At 40.8% G+C, this 20,862-nt stretch overlaps 1 protein-coding gene across 1 annotated transcript; it reads right to left on the reverse strand.

Moving 5' to 3' along the window:
* Positions 1 to 829: 829 nt before the first annotated feature.
* LOC143270559 (cytochrome P450 3A25-like) lies at positions 830 to 16,668 on the reverse strand. Its single transcript, XM_076560908.1, has 9 exons — positions 16,555 to 16,668; positions 16,215 to 16,303; positions 15,835 to 15,986; positions 9,556 to 9,683; positions 9,372 to 9,438; positions 7,644 to 7,804; positions 5,051 to 5,277; positions 3,285 to 3,447; positions 830 to 1,336 (listed from the first exon to the last, which is right to left on the reverse strand). Exons 1-9 carry the CDS (start codon positions 16,645 to 16,647, stop codon positions 1,262 to 1,264), a joined length of 1,155 nt encoding a protein of 384 aa, XP_076417023.1. The 5' UTR covers positions 16,648 to 16,668; the 3' UTR covers positions 830 to 1,261.
* Positions 16,669 to 20,862: the final 4,194 nt, after the last annotated feature.

The following is a 20,862-nucleotide window of genomic DNA, read 5'->3' on the forward strand; positions in this document are numbered from 1 at the left end:
TTCTTTTTTATAGAGCCAACTTCCATGCATCCTTCTTAATCATCGATGCTTTCCTTACCTAACTTTGGTTTTCTGCATCCTACTCTTTGATTGTGTAGACACCCCCTTGTCTACCCCACACCCAGGCAGGCAAGACCCTCCTTGTACTACTGGATCTCATTTGAAGTTGCCATAATTTTCTTTTCCAGTATAATATGTAGACACCTTCATGTGCCTCCATGCAGTGATTTTAGACTAAATGACTCAGGAAGGGAATAAAAGAGTGTAAACTAAAGTGGAAGAACACATGAAGTTTCTGATGCCAGATAAGAATGGAACACTTTAGCCTTTGGTGCCCAATCCATTGACCAGTCAGCCATTTTTATTTTATGTTGACTGTCATGATGGATTCTGAAAGGAAAACAATATCTCTGCCCTTTATAAACATCAAGTAGAAATAAGGCAAACGGAGTGAGAAAAACCTCACCCCATTTAGTTATTTTATTAGATATATTTTTTAACTATTCTTATTTGATATGCACTGGTGTTTTGCCTCCATGTACGTCTGTGTGGAGTGTCAGGTCCCCAGGAACTGTAGTTACAGTTGTGAGCTGCCATGTGGGTGCTGTGAGTTTAACCCAGGTCCCCTGGAAAAACAGTCAGTGCTCTTAACCACTGAGCCATCTCTCCAGCCCGCCTCCCATTTTAGTTATATTTTAAAAGTTTGAAAATTAAATAAATTGTAAATGAAATTTCCAAAAAATGTACCAAACCAAAGTGAACATCATCAAACTCTGAGAAGTCAAAAAGAGACCCAAACAGACTCAAACAATGAGTGACTATGATCAGAAATGCTGTGTCTCAGTTTTATTGATGCAAAGGAAGACATCACATATTTTTGGAAAGATGATTTCTATTTGTAATATTATACAATATTAAAACAACATTTGAGACAGATTTCTCACTAGAATCACCATAGTACCTCCCATTTCATTACAATATGATTGATAAGATAGCAGAGAAATGCTTAGTACAATCAGGATGGCCCCTAGAATCAGAAAAATCTCAGTTCTATATTGACTTAATAATTTTCTGTAAATCACACAATACATGATACTCAGCACAGACACTGAGCATGCTCAATGAATTCCTGAACACCTAATCGTCAAGGGCAATTAAACTGATTAATTCAAAGGCAAATTAGATTCTCTGATGATGGGTGGCACAGCTTCTTTGAAGAACAGCAGAAATCTTGCTGGAAACTCAAGCTCCATTTGTAATTTCACCTTGACACAACTTTCAGGATGATGGGTTCTTCTGGTTGAAAAATAGTTTGCTTGCTTAACTTCAAGGGAATCTGTGGCAGTTGAAGAAGCACATTGAAAAGGAATGAATGAGCCAGCAACCACAGCAAAGAAGAACAAATCCATTCAGGACAGTGGTATTTTATATACATAAAACACTTTAGGCTTCATATGTCTTGAATTCTTTATACATACATCTTCATTAGGACTGGGTAGTCCAAACACCCAGGTCTACTGTTCATGCAATAAAGTCATTTTGGAGTAATTGTTGTATATAGAACCTGAGGGGGGAGACTATGCCGACCCATGTTCTTTATTGATTTGAATTTAAGTGAAAAGGCTGAGTTTTGAAATTCTGGATCACATTTTAAGTATGTGGAAGACTGTTTTTGATAGGCAATATAAAGGTAAATCACATTTGTTGACACGTAGAAGGTAATCCTGAACACATGTCAGACAGTGCAGCTCTGTGGGCACAACTCAAATTCTCAGGCCAGTTGTGCCTGTCCAGTTTAATGGCAGGCAAGAACTTGTGATTTTTCCTAAGATCTCCTCTTAGCCCCGGAGGGTAGTGTGAATGGGGAACTTCTGAATCATTCAGTGTTTCCACCAACCATTTTACCTCAGTCTCTTCCATCTTATGGGAGAAGAGAAGCTGCCAACATCTGGTCTCTGTAGATGGTGGGGAAACAGGTTATCAAGGAAACTGAAGAATGTCAGCTTATGGAAAGCTTTCAAGATTAAAGTCTTTGTCTGTCCATCTTTCTGAAGCACTGTGTAGACAGGACAGCTACACAGTTACCCTGGGTGAAAAATGAGGGGATGACGACCTCTCTAAGACCACGAAGAAAGGACAGCTGATGAGAGGAGCTGTGTAGCTACATACAGGACCAGAATTCAGCCTTGTCATTCATTGCTTTATTTGGAAGTAAAGACAATTGACCTTTAAGTTTGGGGAGGGGGCAACATGTCAACTTCTCTAAGTGTATTGTTTGTGTTTTAACAACATGAATCTATTCTCTTCAGAGATACACCCACAGAAAGATAGGCATATATGCCCTTGTATGCTTACAGGAGCAAATTTAAAATATAAAAATAGGTTAAATGTATATTTAAGAACTCCAGAACAGTTGTAAAATACTCCTTAAAATATACCTAAGATATTCACAGACTTCCCAGCAAAGCAGTCTTGGTAGAGTAAGTAAACAAAAATAAGGTGAAATTCAAAGACATAATTTTCAGTGCAGAGAACAAAATTGGGTGCATTGCCTTTGTGATGAAAAGAGGCTTCAGACATCACTAGAGCAGAGGAGTAGGTGGGCCATGGCCAGACAGCTTGTTTGAATGACTTAGTCACCTACTTCAACTTGAAGAATAAGCACAGAATGAAGAGGCAAGACAGTAGAAGACAGACTTCAGAGAACATAAAAGACGTCTTCATGTAGCACAGTGATGAAAATGTGAGATCAAATGGTCAGGATGATCCTGAAGGGTTGAAGTTCTTTATGTGCTATAGTAGTGTCTGAAATCAGTGTTCACTACAGCCAATATGGATCTCTTAAAGCCATGCTCTGGGTAAATCATTTCCAGGTATCTGAGGTGATTAGGCACAGTGAGTTTTTAAAGTTACAAAGTTCAAAGCAGAGCTAGTGCCGGGAAGCCCTCCATTCACAAACCACAGCAAGGTGATCATTACGAGCTATGAGCGTGTGCAACAGTTTCCCAATCTCCGGTCAGTCACACAATTTAAACCTGGACTTGATCTTAAAGACACTATACTTAATCATGTCGTGCTGATCTGCATGAACTCTAAATAATTTCTCTGCTAGTGCTTTATCCAGACACAGACTTGCAGCTCAGAATGGAAGGTCCTTAAGCTTACAGGTCAAATCCTATATTTCATGATGAATGACCAATTTCCCCTTTCTATAGGTGAAACTAAATTAAAAAACAAAAAACTCCCAATTAAATATGATTTATAGAGAGAGTTTCCTGCCTCACCTGTGTTTCCTCACAAGGCTGGAGGGTGAAGTTCTGCAGGACTCTGACGACAGCGAATTTCATACTGATGAGGGCAAACCTCATGCCAAGGCAGTTCCTGGGTCCATTCCCAAAGGGCAGGTATACATAAGGATTGATGCTGCCCTTGTTCTCCTTGCTGAACCTGGAGACAGAGTGGGGATGCAAACGAGGCTATGGAACATAAAGACCCAAGAGCTCCATGTTTGGAGTTCTGACACCCCTCTACCAGCTTACATTTGTGGACTTGCAACTGAACTCTTGCTATGGATGTCTCACTTTAAGAATTTTAAGTCAGGAGCTGGAGAGATGGCTCAGCAGATAAGAGTACTGGCTTCTTCTCCAGAGGGCCTAGATTTGATGACCAGCACAGGTACCTGACACCCTTTGGTGACCTTCTGAGGCACCAGGTTCATGTGATGCAGATACATACAGGAAAACACCCATACACATAAAAAAAGAATAAAAATAAAGGCATTGTAAGCTAATGGTCTTTCTATGTCCCTTAAAATAGAGGAGCCTCTGGTGTTTAGCTGAGCTGAGCTGAATGCTTATAGAGAGGAAATACATCTTTAAATACCAAAATTCTGTCTGGGGAGGGTATATGCTCACATTCTGAAAGACATGTCAGAATTAGAGTGAAAAGTATGCTACCGCCTCAACCTTCAAGAAGGTGGTTTCTAACCAAACAGACAATGGGAAAAGTTCTTAAAGCTAATGGTAAATTTGGAACCAGCACAGAATACATGAAAAAAGAACAAAAATCCTACATATGTGACTTTAGATATCACTTGTATCAACTACTACCTAGTCACCAAATAAGACATACTTGTATATGACAAGGTGTGGTATATAGGTTAGTGTAGCGGCTTTCTTTGGGCTGCCAGTCAGCTCCCAAATCATGTTTCAGAGACTTATTAGTTATGAACACTCAGCCTTATGCCTGTCCCGCTAGCTCTTATAATTAATTTAACCTGTTTCTCTTCATCTACGTTTTGCTTTGGAGCTTTTTACCTTGCTTTCATTCTGTGGGTCCTACTTTTCCATGACTTCTTTCGTGACCTACTGGCTGGTGGCTGCTTGTCTGGCTGCATCCGAGCATCTGCCTCTCCTCTCTTTCTCTCTTCTCTCTTTCTCCCCTCTCCCCCACTGAGCTTCCTCTTCCTTATTATCTTATTATCTCTGCCAACCAGCCACATCTATCACTCTTTTGCCTAGCTATTAGCCGTTCAGCTTTTTATTAGACCAATCAGGTGCTTTAGGCAGGCAAAACAACATATCTTTACATTGTTACACAAATGCAGCATGAACAAATGTAGCACTTCTTTAAACAAATTAAACAAATCATTAAACAAATCCAACATAAACAAATGCAACACGTTTATATAGTTAAAGTAATATTCCACAATAGGTTAGTGTTTAAGTAATTAGTGATTCATAATACAATTACAATATACTAGCTTTTGCAAAACCTTTACATACATACAAATAAATCCTTGAGGATATATTTCACTATTAATGGAGCTAAGGTGAACATTTTGGGACTCTGAATGGCCATGAATACTTTTCTTCTGGTCTGTTTTTGCAGCATCAAGAATTATCACTTTGTAATTTTAAAAGGTTTAATTTCCCAAATTCATACAGATGAAAAGGGATACAAAATCACATACATGCAATTTCCAGTAGGCAGCATAATATGTCTAATTTGCCTGATTCCTAGTGGGGACCATTCTCCGAGGTCTCTGTACCTTTCAGGGCAGAATTCCTCAGGCTCTGGCCAGTACTCAGGATCCCGATGGAGAGGATAGGTTGGTACCATAACTACAGTCCCTTTGGGAATGAACACTCCATTGATTTCCACATCTTTCTTTGAGATCCTTTCTAGCCTGTTAGCAGCTGGGTACAATCTGAGAGTTTCATTCACTACCATGTCCAGGTACTCCATGTTCATCAGGGCATCATAGGTTGCAGGTGCCTAGAAAGAAGAAATAGATGCTTCCAGATGAGGTTTGGACTTCATCTTTGACTCAGTTTCTAGTGTTATTGCATGTCAGAAGCTGCAAGGGCTGACCTCGATTAGTAGACCTTAGCCTTAATAAATCATTCTGCACCTATGATGATGACCTTTGTCCTGATGATGGCCCATTAGGGTATGAAGTATAAGTTTCAGCCCAGGAGCCATTTGGGACACTCCCCTGTCCAGATTCCCTCATCATCATCACTGTGGTGCTCTGATTTGTTTCCCATGTGAGCACATATGATCAGTATGACAGATACACTCAGCAAAATGCAATGGTGTCATGGTCTCATCTGCATAGACCAGTCTACACCAAGGAAATCACACCATTGCATGTTAATGGGATGTGGACAACTGCTGTGCACTGGCCTGTATGTGGAAGCCAGAGTCCAACCTTCCTCTGGGAGTCCACTTTATATATGTTTTTGAAACAGGTTTTCAGTAGCCTGACACTCACCAAGCAGGATGGGTTGGCTGGCCAGTGAGCTCCTGGGGAAGAGAGGCTCATACTGTCTCTCTCTCCTCAGTGCTCCAATTACACCTTTTCCCTCCACATGGGTTCTGGAACTCAAACTCAGGTCCTCACAAACCAAGCATTGTATGACTGAGCTGTGTCCCCAGCTTCTCAGACTAGGCAACTCCTGCTTGCTAACTCCCTGGAGGGTGGCAGGTGTAATAAGTTGGAAAGAAAGTTACAATGGAGACTTCTGGAACTGCCCACACTAGAAACTGCCTCTGTGTGTGAAGAAGAGTCAAAGCAACAGGAAAACAAGAAACAAAACACAGTCTATGTCAAGGAGAGAGGAAGAGCTTCAGAAACACAGAGGAAGTAGTAGGAATTGAAAATGCATGGTGGGAAAATGGATGATTCATAGAAAAGAAACCAAACTGAAGATGCCTCTGGATGCCTGGTTCCCCATTTCCAGGGGAAGGGGAACACAAAGCCCCTCCCAAAAAACCCCAAGAGGCTCTGGTGAAAGGGGGCAGGGAGTCCTCCCTCCAGGACACCCCCACAGCCTCCACAGACTTCAAACCAATGAGAGTGTGGTGAGACGGGGGCTGATTCCTGCAACTGTGAAGAGGAATCCCACTGTTACTCTGAATGATTCAGAATGGAGGAGCCAGTTGACATCTTTATACAGAACCTTGCATTGGAAACTGAATTCCTGCAACCGTGAAGAGGAATCTGGCTCTCATTCTGGATGATTCAGAATGGAGAAGCCAGTTAACCTGTTTATACAGAATCTTGCATTGGAAACTGAACAGCTCAGGGAGGCAGAGAATAGGGACTGATCACAGGACAGGAAGGGTGAACTTAATGCTCCACAACCCTAGGGCAAGAGATTACCTGAGTGACATTTGTGGAAAGAGGCAGGATTATTTGCTTAAACGTACATGTGGCTGGAGGCTGAGGAAGTAAATTGCTCACAGATAGGTGTCCCTACCATTGTCCTGACCAGATCTCTATTAGCCACCTTAGAGGGTTGGACTTGGAGACTTCCTGAGAAAACCTGTCCAGCACATTGCCTGCAATGCCAGCTCTGGTCAACAGAGGGCACTGACACTCAAAGAAATTACAAAAGTGATGCTATCTGCACCATAAGAAAAAAAAGACTCCACTAATTCACACACACACACACACACACACACACACACACACACACACACACACACACACACACAAACACACACACCATGCTATCGGACTGGACAGTAGAGCCATTGACAGTAGTGTCAAGTCAGTCTGCCAAGACCAGTGAAGGCCAGCCTAGCACCATAGATAGCATAGACAGAACCCGAGGACATCAGCAGAGATAACTGTCCAGACACCTGAGGGACTGGTGCTCACCCTTATGTATCACACAGGTTTTCTGGTGTCTCTTACTTGTATAACTGTTATAATAGATACAGATGCACCAGAGCTGGCACTGTATTAAAGATTGTGTATTTCTGGGTTGGAGAGATGGTTCAGAGTTTAAGAGCACTGGTTGCTCTTCTAGAGGTCCTGATTTTAATCCCCAGCAATCACATGGCGGCTCAAAACCATCTACAATGAGATCTGTCGTCCTTTTCTGTCCTGCAGACACGCACACAGGCAGAACACTATATATACATAATAAATAAATAAAAATCTTTTTAAAAAGATCATGTATTTCTACAGATTGCATTCATCTCCTATGTCCCTCCCTTTCTTTCTCTTTTAGAATCTTGCTGGTGGAAGAACCACTGCATGGCTCTCTGTAAAATTTCTCATTGCAAGTGATGAGACATGTTCTTGTGAATCCTTTACCTCTGCCCTCCCTCTCTGGGTACCACCCATTCACCTTATTGGGCAGAGCTCTGTCAATCTCATCCTGAAGTTTCTTCTGCACAGCAGGGTGAGTAGCCAGTTGATACATCACGAAGGAAATGGACGTGCTTGTGGCTTCATAGCCAGCAAAAATGAAAACAAATGATTGGGCTGTGATCTCCATATCAGAAAGAGCTAAAAGGAAACGAAATTCTCAGATAAGGAAGATCAAAGCAGAACATCATAGTTGAAATGAAAAGAAATTCAAATGGTGCTCCCAGCCGTCTGGAAACAAATAGAGAAAGGCAGTCCACAATCCCTGGGACTGAATTCCACTCTGGTGAAATCTGTGGCCTATCTGTCCTGTTAGACCAGACTCACCACCACAAATGTGTAGTTCCACCCACCACACATTGTCCTCATACATACTTATAAACATAAAAGAAATACAGGTGTTAACATTGACCAACAACTTGAGAGGATCTAGGATCACCTAGGAGACAAGACCGGCATTCCTTTGAGAGATGTCTTAAGTTGCTTGATGTGGGAAGACACATCTTAAATGTGGGTGGGACATTCCATGGCCTTGGGTCCCTTACTGAGCAAAAAGAAGATTGTGAGATAGTCTCTGCTTCCTGACTACTAATGCCATGTGACCAGTAGCCTGCTGTACCAGGACTTCCCCGCCATGATGGACTGAATCACTAAACTGTGGGTCAGAATAAACCTCTCCTTAAGGTGTTTCCTCAGTTATTTGGTCAGTGTAACAGCATGAGGGACTAAGACAAATACCTTAATATTAGTAAATGCGAGACAAAACAGGTGGGAAATGGTTGAGTGTCTGTCCTGAAAACGCTTCACTCTGGTGGAGGAGTGTACACAAAAATGTATAGGGAGTCTCTGTACTTCCCCCCTAAGCTCTGCTTCTACCAGAAAACACCCTAAAATTAAAGTCTCTTGTAGCAATTGAAATGAAAGCCCAGACGATGGAAGGCTTCATGAGGCCACATAAAAGGGCTTCCAGTGGACATGCCTGACAACTTGAAATGCCAACTAAATAATCATAAGAAGAAAGTAACAGGGGAAGCAAAAGGTCACACTGCTAGAGACAAATGAATATATTTTTGAATGATATTTTATAAAGCAAATATTAAGGATTGAAAATCCTTTCTATGATGGATAGTGACTAGAAATATGGAATAAATATGAGAAGTTTAAGGTCAATCTGTGGCTACATCAGTAATAATAGTCTATGACACAAAGCTAGCATGGAGGATGTTATAAAACCAGGGGCCTGAAGAATGAAGAAGAGCAGGGTATATAGTTTCCCAGATGCTATTTATACAGAGCAGAATTACAGATGAAGTTATTGAACACTGTTCCACCACTCACTCCCAGAGACCATCCTGAATGCTGGACAGTGTTCTTCCTAATTGGGGCCTAGATGCAAAATCTAGGCAGAGATCCAGAATCATTGGGATTGAAAGGGACTGAGAATCAGTCTCTGCTCTGACAGATGACCCAGCACAACTGAGGCCTTCTGGGCATGAAATGCTTCTCTGTGGCTTCCCTACAAGCTCTGGTCCTTTTACCCCAGTGTGCTTCTAGAAAGCTCCCATGGACATCATAGACATCATCCATTGCATGGCTTTCTGAAATTTGGCAGAAATTTCCATCTTGGACCACTCTCCCATGCACATGTCCCGACACCCTCTTCTCTCTGGGCTTCTTGTTCCAAACATGGTGAAGCATCCTGAGTTACCTTTCAGGGACTCTTTGCTATTGGAGTTCTGAGTGTTCATCATCAGCTGAAGAAAATCCACTCGAGTCTGGAAGCAGAAAGAGAAATGTCCACAATGGACAATTAGAGAAAGGGTACAACTGACATGTTCACAGCCTGATACATGATCAATCAATGAGCATTCTTACAAAACACCATATTATACCTTCTGAGTTGTTTCAAGGCGATTTTGCTTCATCTTCTTTACAAATTCATAGAAAAAGTCCACTAATCCGTTTGGGAAAATAGAGATACTTAGCATCTCATATAGTGGAGTAAGGAATGGAAACATAACTACAGAGAAAAGAAGAGAACATGTAATGAAAATCTGCACTAAATTCTTATTCACTCATTAGAAATCAAACACAATTTCAGCTAAGTTTCAGGATCCACTTGTATTTCAATTCCACTCAAAGGAAGTACCAAACTGATGTTAACAAATAGTTATCTATTTATAATACATCAAGATGTAAAACACTCAAGATATGGGCTAGAGAAATGGCTAAGTGGTTAAGAGCATTTGCTGCTTACAAGAGATTCAAGTTCGATGCCCAGTACTTGGCATTGAATGGTTCAAAACTACAACTACAACTCCAGCTCTAAGGAATCAACTCCCTCAACTGGACTCTAGAGGTATGGCACTCATGTGTGTGTGTGTGTGTGTGTGTGTGTGTGTGTGTGTGTGTGTGTGAGAGAGAGAGAGAGAGAGAGAGAGAGAGAGAGAGAGAGTAATTAAAAATAAACAAAATTTAAAAATATATATAGGAAAAAATACTTGTTATTATTTAGGCAATGAAATAACATATTCATTCCACTCCCTATATTCCTTCTCCAACTTCCCCCACATCCCCCTCAAGACATCCCTTTCACAGCTTTATGTTGTTGTTTAATAAGACTGAAGTGGAGCCATCCACTGAAGCATGGGAAACTGACAAGTGGCCACACCATCAAAGAAGGATGATTCTCTCTTCCTTAGAAGCTATCAACTGCCAAACATTCTTCAGAAAGGGGTTGGACCTTGAGAGCATCTCCCATATCTATGGAGGGAATATTGGTTGGCTTGATCTAGTGTAACTGCTCTGAGTTTGAGAGTGTGATAGCCATGCATGTCCAGAAGATGATGTTCCTCCTCACATTCCAGTGTTTACATTCTTTGTACCTACTCTTCAATAGGAATAAATTTGATAACAGCACACACAATTTAACTAAAAGTGGGTCAAAGATCCAGGTCTAAGATGGGTGTGGTGAGCACAAGCCTTTAATCTCAGGATTCTGAAGAGAGGGGCATGTGGGTCTCTGTGAGCTTAAGGCCAGCTGCTCTATATAGAAAGTTCCAGAACAACCAGGGCTATGGGGGATCAACTCCCACATTCCCCCCTCAGCGTACTCTAGAGGAGAGTGAAGTGAGAAATATTTAGATAGAAGAATAGAGAGGAGAGAAACAGATAGAAACAAAGAATACCCTCAGGAGGGCCTGTTTCCTTATCCACTGGTCCCTTGTGTCTCTACTAAAGGGTTATTTATAGGAACGACAAGGTGTGGAGCAAAGACAGTCCCTAAGCTCAGCCAAGTACAGTAACCATGCACATGGTCAAGCAATCCTCTAATGCAGCCCTGCTGGATAAAGCAAGCTCAAATCTCACTAGGAAATCTTTGTGGGCCTCCACATCCCTCTTCTAGATATAATAAAGGGCTTCCCAGGCCCCTCAGATAGACTGTGCCTGTCTTAGGTCATCCTTCTTGATTAGTTTCCTTACCAATCATGGAGATATACTTTCCATCAAGCATATTCTGCCTTATGCTGGAAGCTATCAAGAAGAAAGTTGCCTGTCTTTGACTACCAGCCTTTGATAGGAATGGGTATAGAGCCTAACTCAGCTCTGACTCAGGTCCCTGCTGAGCTTGCAAACATCCACCTCCCAGTAAAGGAGTAGAGGATAGTAAAGATGGAATATCCTTTTTGGAATGGGTCTAAGGTGACTACAACAGTATTAGCTACACCAAGCCCTTTTCCAAATCAAATGTCTTTCCTAACAGATGTTCAATAATATTTTCAAGAGACTATTTTGATTCCCAGGAAAAAGCAATCATTTCAAATCACTTCAAAGTATCCACTCAAGTAAACAAAAACGCATGCTAATTATAAAGACGCTTTTATCTGTTTAATTAGCAGGAGAATTTCTGTACAAACTAACACAATCATGGAAATCCTAACTTTTTGTGGGTGGCCTACCTCTTTCTAAACAGAAACAGAGGAAGAGTGGAAACTTTTAGGAAGAAGATAGAAAAGCTCTCTTAATTATGACATTTAAGTTTTCCAGGGGCCACTAAGACCATAAAATTATATTTTGAGCTATCATAAAAATGTTCAAATCTATCTGAAGATAAAACATATTCCTTTAAAAATTAATGTTACCTAATTTGTCCAGACAGATATTGATGGAATAATAAAGACAATTCTAGTATGAACATGACTATACATATTTAGTTTTTACAAACTTATATTCAACATTTACACTTTTACAGACTTACATCCAACATTTACACTTTTTACAAACATATTAAAAAGGAAAATTCTATAGGACTATTTTACAAACTTTAGCACATATCTAGAAGAGATTTATTAAAAGAACTATTTACCCATACTTATATTCAAAAGCAAACTTTATTAGCAAACATCTAGAAGAATTCTTAACTGACCTATTAACAAGACAGCAAGTATACAAATCATTTCTAAAGTTCATATTTTGTAGTTACCTTTGATATTATTCTGAAAGTTTGCTTGAGAGTTTGAAGTCAGAACCTAATTTATCAGTGGTTCTAAGCTTTACTGAGGTCAGCTCCCTCTTCTTAATTTTTAGAAGTTGTTTTTAATATTATCATGAGTGTTTTAAAGTGGTTTGTTGACAAACTGTATTAACATTTTAATTGTCTCCTGACAAGCAAGCTGTTCACCTGTTTCTAGTTCTCAGTAGTGAAGGGGAAGCTTTCTAACATCATTTGGAAAAACACTGCATTTTGAGCTGGAAAAAAAAACACACTGAAAAAACAGTTTTTGGGCCATGTAGTACTGGTATCTCTGTTACAGACTTCATTTCCCAAACTGCTTTTCTGTACATCATCACATTGTTACAAACTACCTTATGGACTACATTTCCCAAGCTGTCCTTCTCTACATTGTCAGGCTGTTAAGAATGAACTACATACCCCATGCTGCCTTTCTGGGGCTATGAGAAAACATCAATTTACACAGTCTGTATTCATGCTGAAACCAAAGTCAAATTTTTGCTCTTATCACAGGAGACTTTTTCCTCCCCAAGCTTACATTAGGACCCCTGCATTATCATTTGACAGATGTACCTCTCTAATCAGATTTTTTTCACCTCATACTGATCCCAGAGTGGGTTAAGCCTGTCCCTGTGCTCTCTAGCAGGCATTTGTTGCCAGAAGCAAAAACCTCTGTCTCAGTAGGTCAGTGAAAAGGAATGAGAATACTTGAAAAAATACTTTTTTTAAAAGAATTTGTTCCCTGATTAAAAAAAAGAAAAGAAAGAGCTTTCTTGGCAGCTGTGGGTGCTGTGTAGCCCCACCTACCAACTCGGAGCTCACAGTCAAGCAGGCAGTTCTCCCTGTTCCTGATGGACTTGTTTGTATGGCCAAATTTACTCTCAGCTCTTCTCATGCTGTCATTAGTGCTAGAACTTAGACCTTTCCTCCCTTATTGCAGGGAGGCTTTCAAAGCCTCACCCGCTACGTTCATGCCAGAATCTTGTCCTCAGCAGCTGTTCCACTATGGGGGGATGTTGTTCCCTGATCAGCTCTCCCCCTGTGCTTTCCTTGGTGTCTTTCACTAGGCTCTAGCTACAGGGAATTCTGGCTAGTGTCTAAAGTATCTGCTGTTTTTCTGATACTGGCTTGAAGGGGAGATAGGACTAGCAGGGAGGATTTGCCCTGTTCAAAGAGTTTTTTTCTTTTTTTTTCTAGGGCAATTACAGGTGCTTTTCCCATACTGATAGGTGTTGTTTCCAAATGAGTTAAATTTTTGCCCTTACAGAAAGAGAAAAAAATCTAAGAAGGAAAGACCCAAAATTCTTCCAGTTTTTTAGAGAGAGATTACTAAGTTTTTCCCAAGAAAGCTTTCAGTTTTTGAGAGAAAGATAACTAAGTTTTTTCCAAGACTTCTGTTTCCTAAACTTTGGCTTCATGGCCAAGAGGAAACTAATTCTGATAGTTTGATTTTTTCATGCAGTAACACTGTGAGCAGAGTTGAGTTTTACTTCATCCACATCTGTCTCAGGGAACATTCATTGCTCTGACACTCAGGACTCAGATTTAAGCTACATACAGATCAAAAGCATCCACAGGAATCTTTTTCTGTCCATTTTTCTCATCCTATTTTTTTATAACTCTGATTCCTCCCAGGAGTTTGCATTCATAGTCCCAGTTGGAAAAATCAAGGACATAGTTCCTCTGTCTTGTGCTTATTTTATCCTAAGGTTTTTCTTACAGTACATTACTACAGTCTACCTTATATTTTTTTCCTTCTTGTCCTAAGTTTGTTTTTTGAAACAGGGTTTGTCTGTGGAGTTTTGGTGTCTGTCCTGAATCTTGCTCTGTAGACCAGGCTGGCCTCGAACTCACAGAGATCCACCTGGCTCTGCCTTCCAAGGTGCTGTGATTAAAGGTGTGTACCACTGCTGCCCAGTTTTCCCTAATTTTTCTACACTGTATTCCTACATTCTACTTTACATTTTTCCTTAATTTTTTAGATAGAAATTAAGAGAGAGAGAAAAAAAGAAACCTAGATATAGAGAGATACTCACTGCAGCCTCACTTTGGCATTTCTTTTAGCCACCTTACTTTCACTCCTGAAAATAGAATACCCCCACCTTAATTTTTCAACATAACTGGACATGCCCAAACTTCCTGCAGGATCCTCTCCCTTCCTTTCATCAAGTCCCTGGTCCCTTTTCCATGCACCATCTGAGGGAGACCATCTCCCACATGTTTCCTCCAGGGTGCTTTTGAGGAAGGTGAAGTGAGAAATATTTAGATAGAAGGATAGAGGGGAGAGAAACAGATAGAAACAAAGAATAGCCTTGAACTTTATCAACTGGCCTCTTCTGTCTCTTCTAAAGAGGAATTATAGGAATGCCAAGGGGTGGAGCAAAGATCTTCCCCTAGCTCACCAACTGTCGACCCTTCCAATCACCTAGTAACCATATGTATAGTAAAACAATCCTCTAATGCAGTCCTACTGGATAAAGCAAGCTCAGATCTCACTAGGAAACATTTGTGGGCCTCCACACAGGGCTGCATGACCCTGTATCAAAAAAAAATGTTTAAGGAATGTACTGCCCAATTAAGATGAAACTGGAGGGAGGTTAAATGTTCATAACCTCAACTCTGACCATTTGACTTAGAGATTAAAACATAGCACATTATAAAATTGTACATCATACAATTTTAAAAATGTGTACTTCAAAAGATCCCATCAAAAACATTAAACGACATCTCAAAGTAGAGAAAATATGCCAATTATATGTCTGGAAAGTGACTGTTATTCATGATACACATGCCAATCTTATAACTCAATGGCAATCACATAAACAATTCAGCTATATAGGAGCAACGATTGAACAGATGTTTATCTAAGAAAGACAATAATGTCTTCCAAGTGGGGGAGTATAATTACAACCTGGAAGAAACACAACCCAACACTCATGGTGCTATACTATTGAGTGTCCACTAGGGCATCTGGGATGAACATCATGAAATAAAAACAACCCCAAGTTTTGAATGGCAGTCTTCATGAATTCCTAACCAGAAAACAAAATGCTGCCTCTATCAAAGAAAAAACTCACTTGCTCAGTAAGTCAAACACAGAAGTCCTATGTAATTTACTAATCCCCCCAAGTGCCTACCCAGAAAACATGAAAACAAGTGTTCAATCATAATCTCGGGTGTCAATGTCCATGACAGCTTATTGGCAGCATCCCGAATCTGAAAACAATTTGAAGGACCATCAGATGGCATCGAATTTGATTTGTCTACAGAACATGGGTGTGGTAACAAATGTTTCTGTTGAATATATTGTGTTAACTGAAAGAGTCACTAAATTGTATGTATTCTATGACATTTTTATGTTGTATTTTAATGGCAAATGTGGGAAGAGGCAGATCTACAGAACAGTGAACTGGTGTTTTTTATGACAAGGAGGAATGGAAGATGAGAAAGAAATGGTACAGGTTTTCTTAGATAAAATGTTCCCTGGCTTGACAATGGTGATGGATATACATTACCTTGTATGAGCAAAACCTGAATTACACATTGTAAGCAGGCACATTGTTTTTGTATATGAATTGTATTTCAGTAATGATGAATGATATTATTTTGATTGTAGCATGTGAGAGAGTAAGAAAAAAGAGAGGAAGTAGATACTTGCATACAGAGAGAAGAAATGGGTCAAGAAAATTCACACTTGTTAATATCTTCTTGACTTTCTGCACAAAGGGATCCTCTGGGTTGTTGAGGGAATCTATATTCACTCCAAATGATGTGCCAGTGATCACATCCATGCTATAAGCCCCAAGGATACTGAGGAGAGAGACATGGGAATCAGTGTCTGCATCTGAGGCAGCTCATAGTTCCAAGCGACCCAGGCAGGAAGCCACACAGAATCACATTCTGGATCATCAGTGGGGCTAGGCTCCTATCACAATCACACATGGGGCCTTTACCTGGTGTTGGTTTGTAGATGCCCCTTTCCTAGAGTTGAAGGGACACTAAGGTACTTACAGTCCCATCACCTACACCACCACTTACTCTTTTATGGTGACAGGCTTCCCTCTTTCTTCTTCTCGTCTCAAGTTTTTCACCAATGTATCTCCATACTGCCCAATGATGGGGAACATCTAAGCACAAAGCACAGTATCTGTAGCTAAACGAGGAAACTCGGGTCCCAGAAAGACAAATCATCCCCAGTCATGAAGCAATGAGTGGGATGTTACAGTGGATTTTAAAAAAGAGTCCTCTGGGCATGAAGACAGAAGGTCATTTTATAGGAATTGTAACTCAGAGGACCAACCCTTGGAAAGGGAACGTGGACTTGTTTTCTACCTGTCCCCAGATTCATTCCATAAGTAAATGCCCTCTCCCTCATCACCTCCTTGAGTTTTCCACTGGTGAAAGTTGGAGACAGCAGTGTTCGAAGTCTCTTCCATTCTTCATCCTCAGATAAGTTGATGGACTTTTTCATAAGTCCTGCTGGACCAAAAGCCTAGAGTTCAAATTGAAAGCCAATTTATCTTGCAGAAGTTATGTATATGTCCACAGCTACAGAAAATATATCAAACAAACATCATTCATTTAACAGATAGTTACTGATCCTAAGTGGCACGCCCACTTATGATTCATTGAAATCTCTTTACAGCCTATATAATCATGAGTGTCACCTATCATCAGAGCATGGCTTCAAATCTTTCTTTCAAATTCTCTTCTTAAATGGAAACCCCTCTTGTATGGGAAAAAGTGTTGTTTGGAGCAGGCTGTAGCACAAGGGGTGGCTCAAGTCCTCAGGCAGAGGGTGCTGTGGTAGCTTTTAGAAGCAGTTGTTTACATAATGGGAAGTTTTCTACTTATGCAGCCCCTAGGGAAATATATGCATGTTCCGGGCAGAAAATTTTGAAGGCAGCGGTCTTGCCTTGAGAGTCACAGAAGAAAGAGTCTTCTTTGTGGCCGAAGGACCATGGTACCAATAGGGGAGATTCTGTGAAATTTCTTGTTCAGATCTGAATACAAGATGTCACAAGTTTATCAATTGCCCTACACTAGAGCTTACACAGAAGGAACAGGAATAGTGTCGGTTGATGGAAAAAAACTGAGATACCAGAATCTTCCTTTCTGGAAACATATGAAAGCAACAGGCCCCTACTATAAAACTGAAGACAACAAAAAATGTTGTAATTCAGACAGTTAAATGATTATTATAGGATGTTTTCTAAAGTTTGTATTTTAGAAAACATCTCATACTTCTATACATAACTTGGTTAAGGTAAAAATAACTTCAGACTGTCTAACATATTTCTACTGTGAACAGCCAGCCTAGACACAGACTGTAAAAATAAAAGGTCCTATGTTTTGCAGACCCTGAATTTGTAACTTCCTGTTTTGACAGATGCTGTCCAAAGATGTTTCAGGTAAGACCGTCTGTTTTGTATTTTGCTTTTTCTTTTTTCTTTTTTTTTTTGGTTTTTCGAGACAGGGTTTCTCTGTGTAGCTTTGCGCCTTTCCTGGGACTCACTTGGTAGCCCAGGCTGGCCTCGAACTCACAGAGATCCACCTGGCTCTGCCTCCCGAGTGCTGGGATTAAAGGCGTGCGCCACCACCGCCCGGCTATATATTTTGTTTTTCATGTTGGACATTTAATGAGGAGATGAAAAAGAAATCCAGGGCTCTGATGCAAGTCAAATGCCTAATGTAGTCAATATGCTATGTAAATAAAGAATGTCTCTGGTTGGGAGAGAGAGAGAGAGAGAGAGAGAGAGAGAGAGAGAGAGAGAGAGAGAGAGAGAGAGAGAGAGAGAGAGATGCTGAACAGTCAGATGTGCATTCAGTCCCCTTCCTCTTTGGGACCTGAACCCCACTGAAGCTGGACTTAACAGTTCTTCCAAAGGAGCAGAAAAGAAAAGCCCTACAGCTTTTTATAGTAGAAATGGACTCAACTGGCCTTAGAACCAAGAGATAGAGAGATGGCTCAGAGGCTAAGAGCACTTGTTGCTCTTGCAGAGGACCCATGTCTGGGTCCCAGTACCTTCATGGCAGTTCACAGCCATCTGTAATTCCATGATATCTGACACCCACTTCGGACCTTCACACATGCATGTGGTGTACATATGTATAAACAGACAAAACATCCATACACATAAAGTTTTTTAAAAATTACATAGTCTTGGGTTACTGTTATCTTAGGGTAGTTCTGCAATATGTTTACCAACAGCATAATCAATTGGAGAGGTGTTGTTTTTTAAATTATGGCAAGTAGAAAAGATTAAGAATTGGGAATGATGTCAAGCATGGTAGCACACATCTTTAGTCCCAGTGCTGGGGAGGCAGAGGCTAATGGATTGTTGTGAGTTCAAGGACAGCCTGGCCTATGTAGTGATTTCTGAGCCAACCAGGTCTATGGAGAAAGACCCTGTCTCAAAACAAGTAAGCAAACAAATAAGCAAAACTGAATTGACGATGGAGAGAAAATTTATACAAAAGCCTTAGCCAACTTCACACTTGATAGTGAGAGCCTGAATGTTTGACCCTCCAAACAGGAGCAGTTCTGAAGGTTCCTCTCACCACTGTTATTCAGTACTATCCTAGAAATGCCAGCTAGAGCAATAAGGTAAGAAAATTCAATTGAAACATATAGATTGCAAAGCAATGAGTACAAGTGTTCTGATTTTCAGGCACCTCCATTGTCCATGCAGAGCACACCAAACAGCATACAGAATACAGGGAATAAAGAAGTGAGTTTGGAAAAGTCATAGGACACAGTGATGTCACATAATTCATTTGAATTTGTACATAATTGCAATGATAAGTGGAGAAATATTGAGAAAATGATGTCATAGCAATAACTAGAAATTAAATACTTAAAGCATGAATGTAACAAAATACGCATTGGGAAAGGCTGAGGATCAGCTCCATCTCAGCTTTCCTTCAGCAGTTCTGGCTCTAAGTTTCCCTCCCAGCTGAGAGTCTTGCAGGGCTCCCCTGCTGTGCCCAGCTGAGATCCAATGAGACCAGTCTGCAGTGTTTATGTGCTTACAAAGGAGGAGGTGTCAGGGATGCAGCCAGTAGAAAGTCCTCCCTTGCACTGCCTGAACTTGGAGAAATGAGATGGCCTTTTCAATGATAGTTATCAAAAGTTCATGTACAATCCAACTCTGACCTCCTTTGAATACATATTCTAGGTGAATATTTGTTCTTCCAGAAACTCAATTAAATCCATTGACACTAAATTTCTTCTAATTTGCAGGTCTCTTTGATGCATGTTCTCATTCCAAAACACGTTGAAAACATACAGAGAAACTGTACCTACTATCTTCACCAGTGCAAGGCTTCCTTTTCTAGTGTGTGTGTGTGTGTGTGTGTGTGTGTGTGTGTGTGTGTGTGTGTGTGTGTGTGTGTATACACTGGGTGTCGTCCTCTGTCACTTTCCACCTTATTTTTAAAGACAGGATCTATTACTGAACCTAGAGCTTGTCATTTCAGCTAGACTGCCTGGGCAGCAAGGCCGTATGGACCACCTTTTCTACCACATACTTCCTCCCTTTCTGATGTTATAGACATTTGCCAGCAGCCCAGTGAATAATACATGGGTACTAGAAATTTTAACTTGGGTCCCTTTCACAGCAAATGACTTTTCAGAGTCATTTGCATAGCCCCAAATTCCATTTCCTATAAGGTTCCTCTATACCCATTAGGACTTGAAATTATTCATCAAAACACAGCTCAGAAAAATATGAACCTGGTGGAGTCATTTCTCACCAATCACACCCAACAAGGAGAATCACCCTGTGTGCTGGCTAGTTATTTATGTTGACTTGACATAAGCTAGAATCAATGTAGAGGATGGAACCTCAATTGAGAAAATGCCTCCATAAAACCAGGCTGCAAGCAAGCTTATTAGGCATTTTCTTAATTAGTGCTTGATGGAGGAGGGTCCAGCCCATTGTGGATAGGACCACCCCTGGTCACGTGGTCCTGGCTTCTATAAGAAAGCAGGCTGAGCAAGCCATGGGGAACATTCCAGTAAGTGGTACCCCTCCACAGCTTCTGCATTAGCTCCTGTTTCCAGGTTCCTGTCCTGTTTGAGTTCCTGTTCTGATTTCCTTTGATGATGAACAGTGGTATGGAAGTGTAAGCTGAATAAACCCTTCCATTTCCAAGTTGCTTTGGTCATGGTATTTCATCTCAGCAATAGTAATCCTGACTAGGACACCCTACTATGGATTACTTTTTTCCTCTGTACAAAATGGATCAATTTCCTCTCTAAATTCTACTACTATTCTGGGGTGCTGTGCATCTGTCTTTAGTGACAACTGCCTTACCATTGGTGGCTGATATGCCTGGCCTCCTTCTGGACATGAATGCTGTTGCTTGATTCTTTTGTACCCACTGGCCTTAGATAGATAGTTTTTCGGATGGATGGGTACATGTCTTGGCCAATGATCTGTCTAGTTTGCATTCTATGTCAGGGTCATTTGAAAGGCTGCTAAATACTGCCTAGTGATCCCTCAGCTCCCACGCCATCCATCCATTTGTGGTCTTTCCTGTAGGGACCACATGTCAACAGAATCCTGGTTGATCATCCTGAGCTTATAGTGAGAGTGGCTTTGACAGAGGCAATTCGTCTCGCATTAGCAAGTTAGGAAGTTTAACACGGTCAGACTAATTCCATAGGTCCCGTTCAACTAAC

This window comes from Peromyscus maniculatus, chromosome 23, assembly GCF_049852395.1.
Source record: "Peromyscus maniculatus bairdii isolate BWxNUB_F1_BW_parent chromosome 23, HU_Pman_BW_mat_3.1, whole genome shotgun sequence".
NCBI classification, from domain to species: domain Eukaryota; kingdom Metazoa; phylum Chordata; class Mammalia; order Rodentia; family Cricetidae; genus Peromyscus; species Peromyscus maniculatus.

What these genes read in the sequence shown, in the direction of transcription:
- LOC143270559 (XM_076560908.1), bottom strand. Translation starts at nt 16,647, where the DNA reads ATGAAAAAGTCCATCAACTTATCTGAGGATGAAGAATGGAAGAGACTT. An exon ending in CCCATTTCTTCTCTCTGTAT is followed by an intron (nt 9,684 to 15,834) that starts GCAAGTATCTAC and finishes TTTTCTCTGTAG; the next exon opens with TTATGTTTCCATTCCTTACT. An exon ending in GAGGAATTCTGCCCTGAAAG is followed by an intron (nt 3,448 to 5,050) that starts GTACAGAGACCT and finishes CTCTGTCTCCAG; the next exon opens with GTTCAGCAAGGAGAACAAGG.